The 19,058-nt window shown below is 41.5% G+C and overlaps 1 protein-coding gene across 15 annotated transcripts in view; it reads left to right on the forward strand.

Annotated features, from left to right (window-relative positions):
* Window positions 1-19,058, forward strand: part of FAM13A (family with sequence similarity 13 member A) — a 313,429-nt gene that overhangs the window by 273,417 nt on the left and 20,954 nt on the right. For all 15 annotated transcript variants that reach the window (XM_070505399.1, XM_070505400.1, XM_070505393.1 and 12 more), the window contains 5 exons: window positions 7,720-7,867; window positions 16,003-16,216; window positions 16,705-16,843; window positions 17,582-17,663; window positions 18,488-18,708. In XM_070505399.1, coding sequence (XP_070361500.1) covers window positions 7,720-7,867; window positions 16,003-16,216; window positions 16,705-16,843; window positions 17,582-17,663; window positions 18,488-18,708 — 804 coding nt within the window. The remainder of the gene's footprint in view (window positions 1-7,719; window positions 7,868-16,002; window positions 16,217-16,704; window positions 16,844-17,581; window positions 17,664-18,487; window positions 18,709-19,058) is intronic.

Genomic DNA, 19,058 nt, shown 5'->3' on the forward strand with positions numbered 1-19,058 from the left:
CAGCTTGTTTCCACTTCCTTCCTTGGGACCCAGGCTACAGGCTGACATTCTTTCCTTATCTCTAGGCACCATTTTTCAGAGCAGTTTCCCCATGATAGTGTTGTTTTACTTTTCTTCTGGTTTCATCCTTTCTCTGCTGTTCCTCTGCTTGCAGCAAGCACCTACTCATCATGCTATTGAACGTGATTTTAAAGAAATTTGCTCTGTTGGCCTCCTGGAGTTCTTCCCTATGCTTATCATCCTCAATGAGATAAAAGGGTTTGGAGCAACCTATGTGGGTGGACTTCATAACATTAACTCATAAATTCCAAGTGGCACCCAAACTAAATCCGTGCTGAACTCCGTTTGCCTTGGTGTTTTTGTGGACAGCTCCATGGCAGTGGATGAATCATGGGGAAAGAATCTCAAATCCTTCTTCCATGTGCCAGGACCTATTCTTACATGTTTCACCCATGTGCATTTACCAGGCAGCACCCAGCCCACTGTTGGCACTCCTTAAGCGTTCACTATTAATAATCATTTCCATCATAATAATTTCAGCTAGGAGATAAAATTAGGTGGTGAGTTAAAGTCTAGACTAAGCTCTATGTGTCACCTTTCTTTCACAACTGCACCAAAGGAGAAAAAAGACGTCACTCCACAAAATTGGCATTGTGTTCCTCCTCATGAAGGCATGTGCTGCTTTCACTGAAGGAAATATATTTTATTATGATTAATGAAGGACTGTGAAAAGATCTGCCTTCCATTTTTAAAGCTCTTTCCCTACTTAAAGTGTATTGTAATTTCTTACTTTGAATATATGCAGCACTTTCTGGAAGGTATTATACAACACACTAGTTAATCTGGTTTTCTGGTAATACCACAATAATTCTTAAATTTCAGATGTGAAAACTAAGTCTGGACTTTGGTTACCCCTCCCAGAATTCTGTCTAGCCAGTATTTTACTTAAGTCTCATATAGCATCATATCAAGATGCCAAAATTTACGTGCCCTCTATAAATGGATATGACAGTGTTTCCAGTTTCGTTTTCCGTTGAGGCAGATTTTGTCCTCATTAATACTGTCCTTTAAACTCTCAGATTCATATAAGATAATACAGCAAATGACAGCTGTTAGGGAAAGGTGGTTTGTCCTTCTTGTTTTGACTGGTATGTCCATTAAAATGAGGAACAGTCGCTTTCAGCCTCAGAAACCCTCCTTAGAGGGGTGGATGTGCGGGGAGAGGCTCCACTTAGAGTCAACTTCTCAAAGGCAAATGCAGGCCTACTGTGACTTTATCTTTTAAATAATCACCTGCAGCCTTAAATGTGTTTTTGTTTGAATGAATGTGTTGAAAAGTGAACATGGGCTTGTCCCTTTGTGGCACATCTTTTTAATTTCTTTCAATTGTGCAACTAATCTTATCCAAAAAGAGAGTCTGCTGAGATCTCACATGGTCAATGAGAGTTATCTATTTTCTATTTCATCTGAGTTTGTTATGTGGTTTGTATTAAAATTTGTTTAGTGACATATTGCCAATGAAAAAAAGTCACTTCAAAATGCCAAAAATTAGAGTATGACTTCTTCGGGTAGGTTTTGGAAAGGCCGACATTTTAATAAAATATCCTGTTTGGACTGTATCAAATGAGATAAATCATAAGGAAGAACCCTGAGCATATGGCATCTAGAGTCTTTGTTCTTTTGTTTGTTTTTAAATTCAATTAACAACTGAAAGTATCCAGAAAAGAGGTCATCCTTAAAGCTAGCAATTTCTAGATTCTTAAAGATATCACTGAAAATACAGATTTTCGGAACTCTGTTTACAGTGGAGTTCATAACTTACACTTCAATTTGATTCCTTCCAATAAGTTATTTTCTATTGTGAAAATATTTAATGGTTCTGTGTGAAATCCAGCCTTATACTTAATCTGTTTGTCAAGAAAGCAAAATCTGTAAGAATTATTAATGACATGGAAGGGCATTACGTTATCTGGGAGAGGTCATTTTATGTCAGAAGTATAAAGTTGATGAAGTGTTAAATTCTTTCAAGATATTTTTACATTCTTTATGCTTTCTAAGCCTACTGCTTAGAAGAGCTTAGAAGCATACCTTTGATAACAAACAAGACATTCATAATAAACAAAAGACTATTTCCCTTTTTTTTTATCCTGCTTAAAAAGAAGAAGAGGAGAAAGAGAAAAGAAAGAAGATAAGGCTTTCCAGTCAAGACTGAGAATTAATATTAATGATCACAAGATCTTAAGTGCAGGCTTGTATTTGCCCTAAGAAGGTTTGAGATGGATTCTGAAATATCCATCAACAAGTGTTTATGAAATGGATGACTCTTTTATTTCAACTTCACTGTATTTCATGGAAGCTTTAGGATTTTGTTATTGGTTTTAATATTAGAACCAGAAAAATTTAAAAACGCTGTTTAGGTTCACTTCCAATTCCATCCAGTCTCAAAAGGTTGCTGAAGCTTTGCAATTCCCATGGATTTTGGAAATTTGTCCATTTTCCTTTATGGTCAGGCCAAACAGTAAATGTTTCTGTTCCGTGTGGTGGTTCTGTTGCCACTGTGTGGTTCCCTCCTGTGCAAACTGCATTATACAGGACACTCTGGGATACTGTCGTTCCTGGCTCTGGTAAGCTGTTAGTTAGGCTGCTTATCCATATCCTGCGCAGGGCAGGAGAAGGGATGGAACAAAAATCCACCAACTCTGTGAAGCCAAGGAAGGAGCAGGAGCAACAGAGTCTGAGGATAGGCCAGACCCAGCTAGACAGGGATAAGTCTTGACAAAGATCAGATAGATAGACTAGTAGTTAATGGTTCCTTCACCTGAACGAAGAATGTCACCAGAAGCCCCAGGCAAGGCGAGTTCTCTATTTGCCCCCTAGCATCCTGTGTATTTCTTTGAGAACATGCATGATACTTGGCACTTATGTGTTCAATGTCTCCCTTCTACACTAAATCCCATTATCTTATGTTTGTTCTAATTGAGATATAATTGACATAAGACATTTTATTAGTTTCAGGAGTACAACATAATGATTTGATATCTGCATATATTGCAAAATGATCACAAGTCTAGTTAACATCCATCACCATACAGAGTAAATTTTTTTCTCTTGTGACCATTATCTTAATTCTGTAATTCCAGTGCCTAGGATATAGTATGTGTTCAGTAAACACTTGCCAAATGAATGACCAGGAAAGGGAGGTAGGGCATAAATGCAAATAACATTTCTTTTACAGTTACTATGGGCTAGCTGCTTTTCTACATGTTTTTCATTTAATCCTCACAATAACTTTATGAAGTCTTGTTCCTGTATTAGAGAAAAGGAAGCTAAAATACAAAGAGGTTTTCTCACTAAAGATCCCAGAGTTCTCTGCCTCTAAAACCCAGCCCTGTCTGCCACACCATATCGTCTCTCCGAAGAGCCAAACACTCCGTTTATTTCAGGATGTGAACATTTAGTGTGGTTTCGTATGGCACATCGTTTTGGACAAGGGTTTGGTGTGTGACATCACAGCAAAGGAGCTCTAAGTTGCAAATTGGGAAATTAATTTATGAACCCTCTGATTTAACTGAAGATAGAAAGACATATAAACAACAAAAGTTGAAACTAAAAATATTTTGGTATTTGGGAATGTCCTTGGCATTTTAATGATTTAGTAAGAGAAACAAAGCAGCACATAACAAGTGCGATACTCGATGATAAGCACTGTTAGAGAGTGTGGCACCACCTGGCGAGTGCCTCACCCAGACTAGGCTAATATTTGAAGGCAGGGTAGTTGTTATGCTAGGCTATTGCTACAGAGCCTGAACAGCTTCACCATGGGCAGCCACGGAGCGGCAGCCCTGGCTCCCATGTGCGCAGAGACCCTGGGCATGTACCAGCAGTCCACTCTGCAACCTCAAGCAGGGCCACTGTGTCCAGTTCAGAGACCAGTGGGGCCAGAAATTGGGAATCAGGCCTCTAGGAGCTGCAGGCAAGTGAAAGGGCAACCTCAGGGACCGATCAGAGCACAGCGGGACAGGGCGGAGCATGTGGACGTGCTGGTGTGTGTGTGCCGTGCCAAGTGTGTCCATGGCTGTGTGAGCTCATGTGGGTTTATGTAGGAGGGACCTCCACACTGCTGTGTCGGAAATCAGCCAGGAAGTCCAGAAGCTCATGTAGATTAACATAGGTCTATAGTATAAGTTTACATGTGCTTTCCTTCTTCCTGGAATGCTCTTCCCACAGATGGCTTACTCCCTCATTTCCTTCCTGACTCTGCTCATATGGCACCTTGTTGGAAAGGCCTTCCCTGACCACCTGAGATAAAATTGCTGAGCTGGGCCCCACCTCCACCCCCACCCTACCCTGCCTGCGTCTTCTCCATAGTCCAGATCACTGCCTGACTTTTTTCTTTATTAATTGTCCCCTTCTGTAAGATTCATTAGGACAATGACTTGATTTTGTCCACTGAAGTTTCCCCACTGTCTAAAAAACTGTCTTAGCACACAGTAGATACTTGAAACTTATTTCTTGAATGAATGAATAATTTTATCTTTGCATCTCTAGCCCCTGACATATAATAGGCAGCCTGATTTGTATATAATATGTGATTATATTATTAAATAAACTAGTAAAATTTGGACCTGATTTTTCATTGGAATAATAGAATCTCACAGAGGTTACCTATCCCTGCCTACTTCCCACGGTGGTAATCTCGCCCTCTCCTACATTCCTGACTCCCAGACTTCATTCCATTGCTCTGGTTGACAAGGTGGTCCATTGTCGTGCTGCACCAAAAGCCACTGTGCTCAGAGCTCCACGGAGCATCCTTGAGCCTGCTGCACGAAATGCGAGCTCTCTCGGCGCAGGCTGCTCGTGGGTCTCACCCAGGGCCCAGCACAGAGTAGGTGGGTGCCCCAGACCGTGTTGTCGAAGGAATGAATACATGCATTCTGGAGAAAGAAAATACAGGAAAAATTATCTCATTTTAATTTTCTTTGAAATTGGCACTAATTCAGATGTAGCAATTATAAAAAGTACACAGTTTTAAATTAGTCTGTGTGTGTGTGGAATTTGGGGATTTTCCATGTGTCATGTCAAGCACTGCAAGACTCCTGAGTGCCCTGAGGGGACACAGGCCCACAGGGAGCAGGGCAGCGCCTGGGCACTGGGGCTGGCAGAAGACGCTGCCTGCAGCTCTCAGGCCTGTAGGTCCTCCCCCCAGGGTTCATTCCCATCAGCCTGGAGAACACACATTGACCATTATTTCTCTGTTCTTTAAATCCTTCAGTGGCTTTCCATTATCTACTACAGGATAAAACCCAAACTTAGCCAGCACCCCGAGGCCTTTCTCAGTCCAGCATCTGCTTATCCCGCACCCTCACCATCTGCCACTGCCCTTCCTATCCCAAGGGCTGGCCGCCCGGAACCTCTGTTCCTGCTGTGACCCAGCGGCCCTGCGCTCAGGCCTGCCTTTGCACTTGCCCCTCCTCCCCCGTAAGAAGGACGCTCCTCCCCGACCCCTCTGACCCGCACTGTCTGCCCCCAAATCAAAATTGCTGTTGCTGAGTCATGACGGGAACAGGAGTGGCTCTTTAATATTTTTTCATAATGCATCTAAAACTGCTCCACCCTTTGTTGTAGCACGTTTCACCTGGAGTTGCAGCGTATGTGCCTCATCTCCAGCTGCTCTCTCTAGCATTTTGAGATGTGGCAATGTTTTACTTATCTTCATATGGTGCCTAATAATAAGAAAAGAATGACAGCTTCCATCTGTGTGTCTCTTATGCTCCAGGCTCTATGCTAGAGGCCTTTCATACCTTTGCTCAGATCTTCAAAGGAACCTTGCAAGATTGGTATTATATTAATGCCATTTTATAAAGTAGGAAATGGAGGCTCAGAGAAGTGAAGTGGCCCAGTCAGAGCACCAAGCTAGTAAATGTCGGTCACATTCAAACCCAAGTCTGCCTGTACACAAAATCCAGGTCCGCTCCCTTGCGGTACAGTGTCAGTGGCTTGATACATGTTCCTCATAAAGGAAATGCCATACCTACAACATAAGATCACATTTCTTCTTCCCTTTTTTAGCAATCTTTATTGAGAAAATGTTTATCTGCTGTATGCGGATTCTGACACATACACATAAGCAGTTGGTCATTGATTGACCCTGTAACTTTTAAAAAGCTGAGCTCTGATCCACTTAGAATTCAGCTCAACGAACAAATAATTTTTGTGGCATAAATGCATAATCTGTTTTTTTCCCCAATAGACAAACAGCATTTTTTAAGTGTCTTAACGCCCCAGATGTACTTGACGTCTGACTTGAGTAGCTCGTCATTAACTGATTGACAGTATTTAATTTTATCCCAAATGAGAAGAAAATACCAGTCCTTGTGCATCATTTCATGGAAACATAATAGTAAAAGCCCTGTTATTCCCCTGGTGATCTGAAAGTGGGATGAATAGCTATTAAAAGTAGCTGCAAGTCTTACTAGTGCTTTATTTTAAGCATAAGAACATTTCTCATACGTTAATGGAATCATTTATGATTTCCAGATGTTTTTTCATTTAATGAAGTATATTGCTAAGATAAATTTCCAGTTATTCTTAAAGAAAATCTTTGGCTCAGATCTGTGCTACTTGAGAAATATATTTGTGAATAAACACTTATGTTTATAATTTTATGAGATGGGGGAGTGACAATGGTTGGGTTTACAAGATATCAAAAGAGCAAGGTACAAAAGACATAATTTCAATGCAATTTCTTTTTTTTTTTTTTTTTACATAAAATCACTTCGCTAAAATAGCAGCTTTGGGGGAGGGTTTTCTCATCCCCCAGCTATCCTAGCCCGGTGTAGGTGCCACTAATGAGCAAAACCAAGTGTAGCTGAGTATTCATATTCAGAGTAAATGAATAGTAGGAAAACAGGTGACACGCGTATTTGCAAGATATAAATTATGCATCGCTGACTTGCCAGCTCTTGGCTTTTTGCTTAAAAAAAAAAAAAGCCATGTTCCCTGTGTAATTTTGGCTCATTTCCAGAGTCGGTATTTCTTACTGCTAGCCGTGATGAGACGCCAAACCCCTGTGCTGTTTGAATTTGCGCAACAATGCTTTAACTACCCAGTGCTCCTCCATAAATAGTCTGTCCTCCCCACACTCAGGGAGAAAACAACCACAGGAAATCTGGGAATGTGCAGCTAGCCCCGCTTAATTGATCTGAGTCTGCAGGGCCAGCAGGAGAGCATTCGTGTACACAGCCTCTGCTCCTGGGCTTGCAGGACTGTTTACCTACGGAGCAAAGAAGTCTGCGTGCAGAAGACACCATGTTGCTTCTACAGCCTTAGCAACAGCAGTAGCTAGTTTGTTGTTGTTGTTTACATTCTGGAGAGCCTTACTGCTTTAAGGAAATACAAACTCCTTTCCCTCATCCCTGGCCCCAGTCAGTAATCTGCAAGACTGTCAGCTGCCTGCAGTTATCAGGAAGAGCAGCCCGAGGCAGTCACCTTGTGTTTCTCACAGAAGAAAAGTTACAGGAGCGCAGATGGATGGTCGCTTTTTGCATGCGAGTGGCCAGCTAGTATCCAGGGGGCACCCATCTATGATTGTGATTTCTGTGCTGGGTGCATCAGCAGCTGTGGCTTGGGAGGTTTCGTGCTAAAGGAGTGGAATTGCTGCAGACGTTTTTGGGTTTTGGTGAGCAGTAGATATTTGGGGACATTGTGCTGTTATTGCAGAGCTCCACAATGAAGATTCAGGAGCATCCCAGCCTACCTGACACCAAACTGCAGAGGACTCAAGATGCCGATGACCAGCAGGAGAGCTTTGTCTCTGAAGTACCCCAGCTGGACCTGACTGCACTGTGTGATGAGAAAAGCTGGGAAGGTAGGTTCAATTGACACCTGGATGATTTAATAATGGAAAAGCAGATATAAATGAGCATGAATGAGAGGCACGTAATCGTGTGGATGTGCGAGAGAGAGCGCTATCCATGCAGACGTAGCTGCATTTCTAAATGACCGAAAATCCTTTCCCTGCCATAGGAATGTGTCACGTTTAACACTGCCAGGAGTAATTGCAATCGAAGAAAGAAAATGTGCTTGCTCTCTATTCTAGTGTCACCTTGCTGTCCTTTCTTTAATTGTAACTCAGCAGGAGTGCGGATGAGTGTATGTGTTTTCCCTCTGGTAGTACCGAGCAGAGTAGTGGCAAGTGGTATGCATTTAGGTGTAACTGATCTTACCCTCCCGCACGCCAGCTGGCCTCCTTCATTCCTTCTCCCTCCCATTCTTCAGGAAGGATATTTTGTTTGTTTTTATGGGTAGGTTTTTAAAAATCCAGGTTAGCTAAAATAAAGGATTTGCTTATCAAAGAGAACACGGAATCAAAGTGCTTCTTGTTGAAAGCCTGTAATACAGTGTTTTAGATTGGTTTTTCTAGAGATTTTTGGCAAAAATGTTAGACATTGACTTGTAAGGAAGAAGAGGGAATCCTCCTTTTGTCAAAACTGTGTCAGGGAGGACGTTGCAGCAGTCCCGTGAAGCTGCCCTTCTTGCCCTGTCCGTGTCTGCATCCAACATATATCAGTGTGTACCCAAAATAAAGGCCCTGTGCCCTCTCCAGCATGTGTGTTTGAAGGCTCCACGGAGGGAGAAATGATGCTCCTGAGTTGAGAACAGCCGTGTGGCTTAACACAATGACTTAGCAGAGAACCACAACTGTGAAAAACCAGCCTTTTTTAAAAGCACCTGGGTTTCCTTGTCTTCTCTGCCTCCCCCTTTTGTTAACTAAAGCTATTCGTTGTGTTGATGATCTTAGGTGAAGGACCAAACGGTGATCCAAAAAGGACCCTAAGGTGAAAAATAGCCCCATTATGCCCCTCGCATCCAGGGCTTAGGGAAGCGAAAACAAACCGTTTTTTATTCTTGTTCTCCCTCTTTGCAGTCTAAGAAACACATTCTAGCTCTTTTCAGTAATTGGATAGTGGACCTGCAATTCTGTGAGACCATCCCAGCTCACGATATGTTCACTGGGGGGAAAAAAAAAATGCTGGTTTTTTGTTTTGTTTTGCTTTTAATTTGATCCATCCCTGGGCAGTGTTTTGCTATTCTTTTGTGCAGTTTGAAGTAGTCGGGTGTGTTCCTAATTCATACATCAAAAACAACACCCCACCACCACAAAAAAGGTCCCATGGTAGCCACTGTCACCCAAATAACAGAAAAAAGCAGTAGCCAAAACAAATGCTGTATTTGGGTTTCAATAATCTGGTCTCCGCGTATCGTTAACATAAAACTCTACATAAAAACTAGGATTTGGGGTCAGAATTCAAATTAGCCACATTATCCTGATGGTTTATTCACCAAAGGGGCAGGTAGATTCCTCCTCCTCCTCCTCTTGAAATGGATTCAGTTTGATTATTTTTATCTTGGTTAATCGTAAATTTATAATCTCTTCCAGCACACTTAAAGAGGCTAAATATAAAGCTGAAAATTTTCTCCAGAGTGGTTGAAATCTAACTTATAGGTTCCTTAAAACTATTTCATTACTTAATATGAAGAATTTTGTTCCAGAAAAATAATAATAATATGAAGGAACCAGCACTTTGTATGGGGAAACTACATGGAAGAAAAAAGCTTATTTGGGGAAAAATACTTTTCAGTAGGCTTGGGAATGTGAATTGTGTTATCCATGTAATTTATGAAATGACTTGCTTTAACTTTTTTGGCCAGTTACTGCATTTGTCATTGAACTTGCATCTCTTAAAAATTTACATGGATTCATTTCAAGGCTGTTTTGATCATTTGGTTACTGCTTTCAGTGGCCATTTTTTATTATATGTCTATTTTAATTTTCCAAGTTACATTATAACAGTAATATAGCCATAAGTACAGTCAAAATAAAGGAATTTTTGCATAAAGGGTAGTTGAGATGAGAGCAATCACTAGAATATCACCTTTTTTATAACTTCAGTAAGAAACGAACAAAATGGTGGCTTTCCATAAGGAATAAACTTTGCACTAATTTAAACTGTGAATGTGAAACCAATGCAATTGAATATATAAATGGAAGTAATAGTTACCAAAACCGTATGAACCAATATCAGGCTGTAGGTCTCCGTCGCCAGTTTCCAAGCCACCTTGTAGTGTAACCCCCTCTTTTTGGTTTGCTTGCTTGTTCTCAGTGCCCTCGCCATGGTCCACACTCTCACATCCATGTAGAATCATGGAATATCAGGTGAGATAGTATTTAATGAGCAGCCTGCTGGCTACTAGCCCCTGCGGTGTGTGCTGCCATATGGGAATGAGGTTCTCTGGCTTCTGGGGCATATTGTATCAGGGGAGCAAAAGGGAAATGAAACTAATAAATAGATTCCATAGCCTACATAGTGTGTCCATGTAGGATCAAAGTCTAACCATGCTTGTTGGCAGATCAATGATACATGCTTTATCTTTTTTTTCCCCCTCTATATGTAGCTATGTATTAGGACGCATTATTTGATCTATCCACATGACTCTATTATTATTGTTATTATGGTTTCCACTCTCCAAAATTAAATGAATACACAAATCAAATGTACTATTCTTTGTTAGTTAAAGCTCTTAAGAGTTGCATAATTAGGATGTTCCCAGTCAGCCAATTCACGTTGATTTCAGGATATCATTTGTGGAAGTGCTGAGGTTTCAACACTAAGCTATCTTATTAGACTTGTCCTGGTGAAATTAAGTTTAAAAGAACATTTTTAAAAGGGCATAAAATACTTAATATATCTCATCCATCACTTACTACTTATAGAAAATAACTTTGGAAGGGAAATTCTCTGAAGGAATGAGAAAAAAGCAAGAGATCTTAAAGGTCTTCCATTTGAGCCCTCCCATTATACAGATAAAAGAAAGCTGAGGCCAAAGGAGGCAAAGTCATGATTCAAGATAACAAAGTCTCCTAACTTGCACTTGGATGCCTCTTCTAAGCAGTGCCAGTTAAGCAAGAGCCAGACGCATCCTGAGTTCAAATCCTGACTCTACCACTTAACTAGCTTTGTGGACAAGTTAGTGAACATATCTCAGTTTTGGCCTCAACTTCCCCATCTTTAAATAGGTATAACAGTAGATAATAGTGAATAATAGACGCAGTGGTATCTACTTAGTAAGTTTGTTGCAGAGATTAAATGAGCTAATATGTCCAAAGTGCTCAGAACAGTGCATGCACATAGTAGGCACTATGCGAGTTTTAGCTGATGTTGTTGCTATCTTCCATAAATGTTTCCAAGTATGGTTTCAGGAAAAACCAGCCTAAGTTTGCCTTTTTTGAAAGCAGAGCCCAGTTCTGCCTAATGACCATGGATGGCTCTGAACGCCTAAGAGAAATCAGTAATTATTAGGTCCTCCACAGATTTACCAAAGATGATGATGCACACCATCCTCCCTTCTTTCTTTCTGACTCAGGACTGGGGAAATGGTGCATTTGAACAGGCCTCAGCTGGGCCCTTAGCAGGGACTTAGGATAGCCTTGTCAGAGACGGAGAAGGGATAGTAACTCATTAAGCAACTCATTCAAATGTGCAAATGTGTGGATGGAAGTCAACACGAATGGGGGTGTTCTCATTAGTAAAGTCCTCAGCCGTCCCCCGTTCCACACATTTATTAATGACTTAAATGGAGCTATTGAGGGCCTGCTTATTAAATTGGTAAATAGGGACAAAGCAGATACATGAAATTTAAGGGTTAAGTTTGGATTGATAAAGCTGACTACTAAGGTTCCTCCTAATTCGGACAGTTTGCAAGACAACTTGACCAATTTAATAGGACTACCATTGTGCTAAGGTTAAAATTTGGAACCACTGAGGAAAATTTTATGAAAGGATTCCCCAAGTAAAGACCCTCCCACATGAGGATTCCATCTTTTCATGTCTGGGGTGTGCAAGTACCGACAGTACTGAGTAGGCTCCTTGAAAGACGGTATGACATCATGCCAGGTAGTAATAACTAAATAACATACAGTTGGAAATGAGATGTGGAAAACATCAGCTTCCTTAACTCTGTACAGATTTCTTAGAAATAAATCATCTCAGTAGCCAGTTGTCTTTTGTATAGTAAATGGATCCAGCCAGGTAAGCAGAGAGCAGCTGTGTCCCAGCGACCACATTAGCATTAGTCAGAGCCGTGTCCTGCCTTCCACAGTGAATTTCCTTTATTTCCATGTGTACTGAAGTATCTGAATTGGAACTCCCCCAGGATCTAGTCTTTTTAATGCTTAGATAGCAAGCATACAGCTTTTCTCTCTGTTATTTCTGACCTTCTGTGATGTCAGCTGACCTGGGTGGATTAATTTTTAATAGAGAGACATGTCCTACTTCTGTGTGAAAAATTGGTCCAGAATCCAATTTGGAGCCTCAAATCTTTTCTGTTTTCTCTTTGAATAATTTTCTTGCAATATCCTTGTCTGTTTCATTGCTCTTAAATTACTGGTTAAAATACTTCCCCAACTAGCAATTGTGAATGTCACCCTCAAAATTGAGAATGAACACACACTCAAAACTGGCTCTCTAGGCAGGTGATTCTTTGGATGTACTATCATGTACCACACTGGTCTTTTTGGTTCTTATTTTTCTATTTGAGTGCCAACTATCAAAATAGGAGCTAGCCTTATATTTTTACATCAGTTTAGACTAAAACAAAGGAATAGTTGGCTTTATTGATTCTTTAGTTATATTAAGCTATATGTTGCATGTAATTTTATAACTCTTTTGAATAGGAGTCTTAAACTATAAGACTGTAGAAGAAAAGGAAAGAGAGAAATCATATAAGCATTTCATGTCGTGTAGGCGAGAAACCACTTCTGTTCTACATGCAGACTACTGTTGAAACATCCCTTCTTATTTTGCTAAGGTTGAAATTCATAATGGTTTTACATTTCTCATTTTTAACCAGATGAGTTCATTCATGGAAACTATATGATTTAAGAGAAAATGTCACCCATAAACTAGAATTTCTTAAGCTGTATATTTCATATACCACTGGTGACACTAGGAAAACGACACATTTGGTCTTCTTGTCAGTGAAGCGATTGGTCAAGAATGGAGCCACAAAATACAGCTGTGTTAAAAAAAGGAAATCTGATGGATGGCCCTGTGTTAGCGACAAAGCATCAACCAACTGTAACTCAGTCCTGTGATTAATATTTTGTAGTTACTTCAGGATCACACAATGTCTTCTACTGGAGACATGTTTGCTTAACAGTCACAGAGACACACTCTTTTTGCAAAATTATTTTTTTAATTTTATTTTTTAATTTTTCCTTTTTCTCCCAAAGCCCCCCAGTACATAGTTGTGTATTTTTAGTTGTGGGTCCTTCTAGTTGTGACATGTGGGATGCCTCTTCAGCATGGCTTGACGAGCGGTGCCATGTCCACGCCCAGGATTCAAACTGGCAAAACCCTGGGCCACCGAAGCAGAGCGGGCAAACTTAACCACTCGGCCACAGGGCCAGCCCCCTTTTTTCAAAAAGAAAATTTTTTTTTTTACTTTTCCTTTTTGCAAAATTTTTTGTATACAGAGACCACATAGTTGAAAACTTAAGTCAAAGATTAGTTGTAACATTTTTAAAGAGATATTCCGCTGGGTTCAGACAAATTAAAGGGCTTCAGGACCTAATGTGTCACCTTTTCAAATTAAGTTTTGATGCGTAGAAATGTCAGACTAGCCAGCACAGCCATATGCCAACATCAGCATCAGACTGTTTTGCCGTGCCCTCTGTCCCCGAAAACCACCTTGCCCCCCGACCCTTCCCTGTTTTGTTCCTGGTCAGTGTGTGGTGTGCTTATTGCGTGCTGCATTACCGTTCAAGCCATCTGAACCATTTTCTCGCTCTGGCTGCAGAGATTTTAGTCCTTGCAGAAAATTACTGCTGTCTTATGAAATATCATGAAATAGAAGACACAACCTGGTCGGCTTAATAGCTCCATTTTCTGCAGCTGAACACTACATTTTTATTATTTTTCTAGGGATTACTTTCCACTCACCCTGTCTTCCCTCACCTCTCCATCCATATTTTACTCTCTTCTGCTGGCAGTTCTGAGCTGCTCAGATCTGAGCCCTGCCACTGAGGAGGAGCCAGCTGATAGCGTTAGCACAAATGGTGAAGCAACTCCTGTTCGTCTCCAGCTTTAGCCAAGTGCATCTGCCAGCAGTCTCTGCCACTTTTTGAAACTCAGTAGGCAAGAATCTGTCTGTAACACTGCTTTCATTTTTCAAAATATTTATATTATTGCCTGTGTTCCCAGATAACTTGGTACTCTTTAAATTTTGAAAACCTATGGACCTCATTCCATATAAGGTTAACTTTTTTTTAATTAGTCTTCTTATCTCTCCTACCACGCTGTGGGGTCTTGAAAAATTTCAGACAGTCATCTTTGCTACTGAAGCACCTTCTAAATTGCAGCACTGTCCTGGGGGTCAGGAGATTTGGTTGCTAGTCCCAACTCTTGTGATTGATTAGGTATTTGCTCTTAACTTCTTTGAGTTTCAGTTTCCTTATCTGTAATCTCTTGGGCTGAATTAGTGGTTCTTAAACCTGACTCCATTTAGGATCTTAAAAGTGCTGGGGGGGCTGGCCCGGTTGTGTAGTGGTTAAGTTCATGAGCTCTGCTTCGGCGGCCTGGGGTTCGTGGGTTTGGACCCTGGGCGTGGACCTACACACCGCTCATCAAGCCATGCTGAGGTGGCGTCCCAGATACAAAATAGAGGAAGATTGGTACAGATGTTAGCTCAGAGCCAATCTGCCTCAGCAAAATTAGAAAAAAAAAAAAAAGTATGCATATGTGTACTGCATATCTGAGCCCTCACATAAAAATTCTGTTTAATTGGGTGGTGGGAGTACCTTAGGAGTTATTTATATCTCTGTGACACTAATGTGAAGCCAGGGGTGAGAAATCACTAGATTAGATGATATATGAAGTTTCAACCAACTCTAATGTTCTATGATTGTAATATGATATTTAAAAATAAAATACTAAGAACTTATTTAAGATAAGTTTGTAGCTTTTATAAATACCTTGATAGCTGAAGGAGCAATTGTTCCATGAATCAAACTGGAGGAATCTCAGAATATAAGATCGTGGCCAGATTCCAGCCTTGTATAAATCACAGTAATCCACATGTGTATTTAAAGCATAACTTTTTTTTTTTTTAATGTAGAGAGTATTACAAATGAAATACCATACATCATCTCAGATCTATCTTTAAATATGTTAGATAGGATTTTTTTTTAATGAGAAAAGGAATATATTGAGATAGGTCTTGCAGTAAATAGAATAAATATCACCCTAGTCCCTCCCCAAATGACAAATCAGGATTTTGTGCTGAGTATGTTTTTTCTTAAAGACTGTCTAAATTTATATAGGTTTGTCCTTTGTAGGGTGTTCTTTTTTTTCTTTTTTTGGCTAATTTATGTGTGCATCTTACTTTAACTGTAGTCTTGAGTAACTTCTGAAGTTTCGAGTGCAAAGCATGCATCTTAAACTTGCTAATCCCACCACAGTAAGCAGAAGCACACGAAACAGCTTACTGAGTGACCTCAACGGAAGGCACGAACTCCTAAAGAAATGGGCTCTCACACGATGAATGTGATCCCTTAGTTGTTTCAGTGGAGGGTGTGTAGCCGTGATGCCAAATCTCTCCCTCCCTGACCCTCTGGCATTTCTTGTCCATCAAGCCCTCACGTGGAAAAGCTCTTGTCAGTGGTCTGCAGGGCAAGTTGGAAGCATACACTGTTGGCTCCCTTCCTTCAAGGCTGTTCCTCAGGGCAGCCTTAGCAAGTGAGGATGGAGACAGAGCCGGTGATGGCCATTAGATATATTTGATGATTCTGGTCAGGGCATAGTGTCCCTAGACTGAACCGTAAATCTAAAATGAGAAACCGTTCAGTGCCTCCTGAATTCAGTGCCTCGTAATGCATTCAGAAAACTTGAGAAGCAGTTGTGCTTTCAAGGATAATTTTGACCTCTTCCACTCGTTATTTTCCAGAGCCCATCCCTGCTTTCTCCTCGTGGCAGCAGGGGAGCGTGGACTCTGACGAGGCGCGCCTCTCCCCGCAGGCCGGGCGCCTGATTCGTCAGCTTCTGGATGAGGACAGCGACCCCATGCTCTCTCCTCGGTTCTACGCTTACGGGCAGAGTAGGCAATACCTGGATGACACAGAAGTGCCTCCTTCTCCTCCAAATTCCCATTCTTTCATGAGGTGTGTTTCTTTGTGTTGCTGATAAGCAAGTGCATCACCCCTGTAACGTTAGAAAGGTTAGGGATGTTGCTGATGGCTAGTAGTTTTTTAATTAAGTTATAAGTCTGTGGAGGAACACATTTGAAAGTCTCCATCCTAGTACACAGGCCCTGTTGTAATTTTTCAGTTGAACTGTGGCCCAACTACAACATCACAGAGCGAATTTTTATTAGCATCTCCCTTCCAAAGCACTGTCACATTTAATTCTGAAGTCTGCACCTCACATTTCAGTCCTGACTTTGCTAATTGTGAGTGTGAGCTGCAGAAGATAAGACCTGTTCATAGGTGGGACATACAGAGCTCGAGCTCACAAAATGAATTAGTGGTCAACATTTTGTATTCGAGAGGATGGAGACGTTCCACCTGCATGCCTCGTCTCTCATCCCCGAAGCCCCTGCCAGCAGGCTGACTGCCCTCGGGGAAACTGACCCACCCTGTGCCCCTCACAGGCGGCGCAGCTCCTCCCTGGGGTCCTACGATGATGAGCAAGAGGACCTGACACCTGCCCAGCTCACGCGAAGGATTCAGAGCCTTAAAAAGAAGATCCGAAAGTTTGAAGACAGATTTGAAGAAGAGAGGAAGTACAGAGTAAGTGCCTCCCTACAGGCTTCTCTCCGCCTCCCCTCTCCCCGACCTGCCAGCCCCTTAGCAACGTAGAGAAGCAATAGAGCTTAAGGGAGATGTCCAGGGAATCTCAAAACAAAAGGCAATAAAAACTGGGTGATAAACCCCAAATATCATGGATCAGCATTTTCTTGAATATTTCCTTGCAAATTTCCTTACATATTCCTTTCATATTTCTTTACAATAAACTGAATGCTTTAGTCTACATTTTGTAAATTTATCAGTGAGCAGGAATGGGAAAACTCATTAAATGAAGTCTCATTTGGCTGAAATTTAATTCAAGATTGTCTTCAGCTGATTCACCTCTCAGCTCTGTCCTTAGTGTTTTCCTCCAGGGTGGCAAAAGGGCATTGTCTTTGGTGGTTGCTTGTCAAATATCACAGATGCCTCTGCTTTCTATTCTGTTTGCCTGATGGGTTGAGCCCTACAACTACTGGAAAGGGACCGTGGGTCTCATAAAAGTCTGTGATCGTTCAAGTCCAGTGTTTTGCGTCTGAGAACTTCTTTGAAAGCATCAAAAATCACCAGGTGTAAAGAAGGATAACAGGATTATCCCTGCGAAGTTTGCTCTGACTGATCAGCGTTTGTTTCCTATCCCCATGGAACTCAACTTTTCCTTCCTGTTTGAAACAAACTGATCATCAAACTCTTCTTTCTCCTGCTCCAATTCCAAAGCATTTACTCTGGATTTCCTTTTCTCAGCCTTCCCACAGTGACAAAGCAGCCAATCCAGAGGTTCTGAAATGGACAAATGACCTTGCCAAGTTCCGGAAACAACTTAAAGGTGGGTGACGGTCTGGACCTAGGGTATGGCTTCCACAAAATGATCCAGGCGCAGAGTCCGTGGGCTCACCGAGTGCCAAACGGCACTGCTATAACGTTCCAGAAAAGACGGGTTCCTTGAAGCGGCTTCCCAGTGCTCTCCGTATTCAGGGGACACCTTCCCCATGTCTTCCCATGGTCTTAATCCCAGGGCAGTCCCAGAGCAGCTAAGATGCAAATTCTGCAGGCTTTTTTCACTTCCTGAAGTCACCAATATAAGGATGATGGCTTCAGTTCAACACTTAAGTACCTGTTTATTCCAAGGTTTATGTGCTGTGGTGTTGGAGACGGCGTACAGACACAAAGATGAATCTGGAAAGGGTCCCTGTCCCTCAAAGAGCTTGCTGTCTTTTAGGAGATAGAGTCATGTAAACAAGTAAACAGAATACAAAGTGACAGAATTCCAAGAGGAGGTATATGTCATATAGAGAAAGTTGGCCAGTGGTTGGGTGTTAGATCAGTAAATACCCTTAAACACTAAGAGAACAGTGTAGGAGGACATCTGCCACACTCTGAGAAAGCAAACAGGTTGGTGTGGCCAAAGCATGGATGCTAAATAGCTAAAGCTTTCTCAGGAATTAGTGTTAGGGAAACATCCCAGACAGTCTAGGAAGACGTTATCATTATCTCGGGTTTTACGTAATAACCTAGAGTTTTCAACTAATATTATAATTAGATAGTCTGAAAAAAGACAGGGCTAAGCAGCTGTTAACACCACAGAAAAACAATGTGTGTTCAGCAGACATCAATTCTCATATAGCTCTACCCCTAAATCTTTTCAACTAGAGTCAAAGCTAAAGATATCTGAAGAGGACCTAAGCCCCAGGATGCGGCAGCGAAGCAACACGCTCCCCAAGAGTTTTGGTTCCCAACTTGAGAAAGAAGAAGAGAAGAAGCAAGATTTGGTAGATAAAGCGATAAAACCAAGTGTTGAAGCCACACTGGAATCTATCCAGAGGAAGCTCCAGGAGAAGCGGGCAGAAAGCAGCCGTCCCGAGGACATTAAGGTGTGCTGATTCTGTGAAGGCCCCAAGCTGACTGCTTATCCTAAACCATTCCAGTCAACATGGTAGAAACACAGGGCGTGCACATGGATCCCAATGGGAAGAGTGATGGAGTGACTCCTTTTTAAACCTCCCACTCCCACATTTGCACACTCTTAGATGTCTAGAGAAGCAGATGAAACAACTTTAGAGGGTTTTAACTGTAGGCACTTTAGTTTTTGACTAAAAACTGAAAGCAGGAAACTCTATTGTACAGATTGCAGAATGAACTTGTTTAGGTTAATAGATGGTTTGGTGACTCTGACGTAGGAGGATTACAGACAAACCTTTGGGACTGCTAACCTGTAACTGTG

This window comes from Equus asinus, chromosome 3, assembly GCF_041296235.1.
Source record: "Equus asinus isolate D_3611 breed Donkey chromosome 3, EquAss-T2T_v2, whole genome shotgun sequence".
NCBI classification, from domain to species: domain Eukaryota; kingdom Metazoa; phylum Chordata; class Mammalia; order Perissodactyla; family Equidae; genus Equus; species Equus asinus.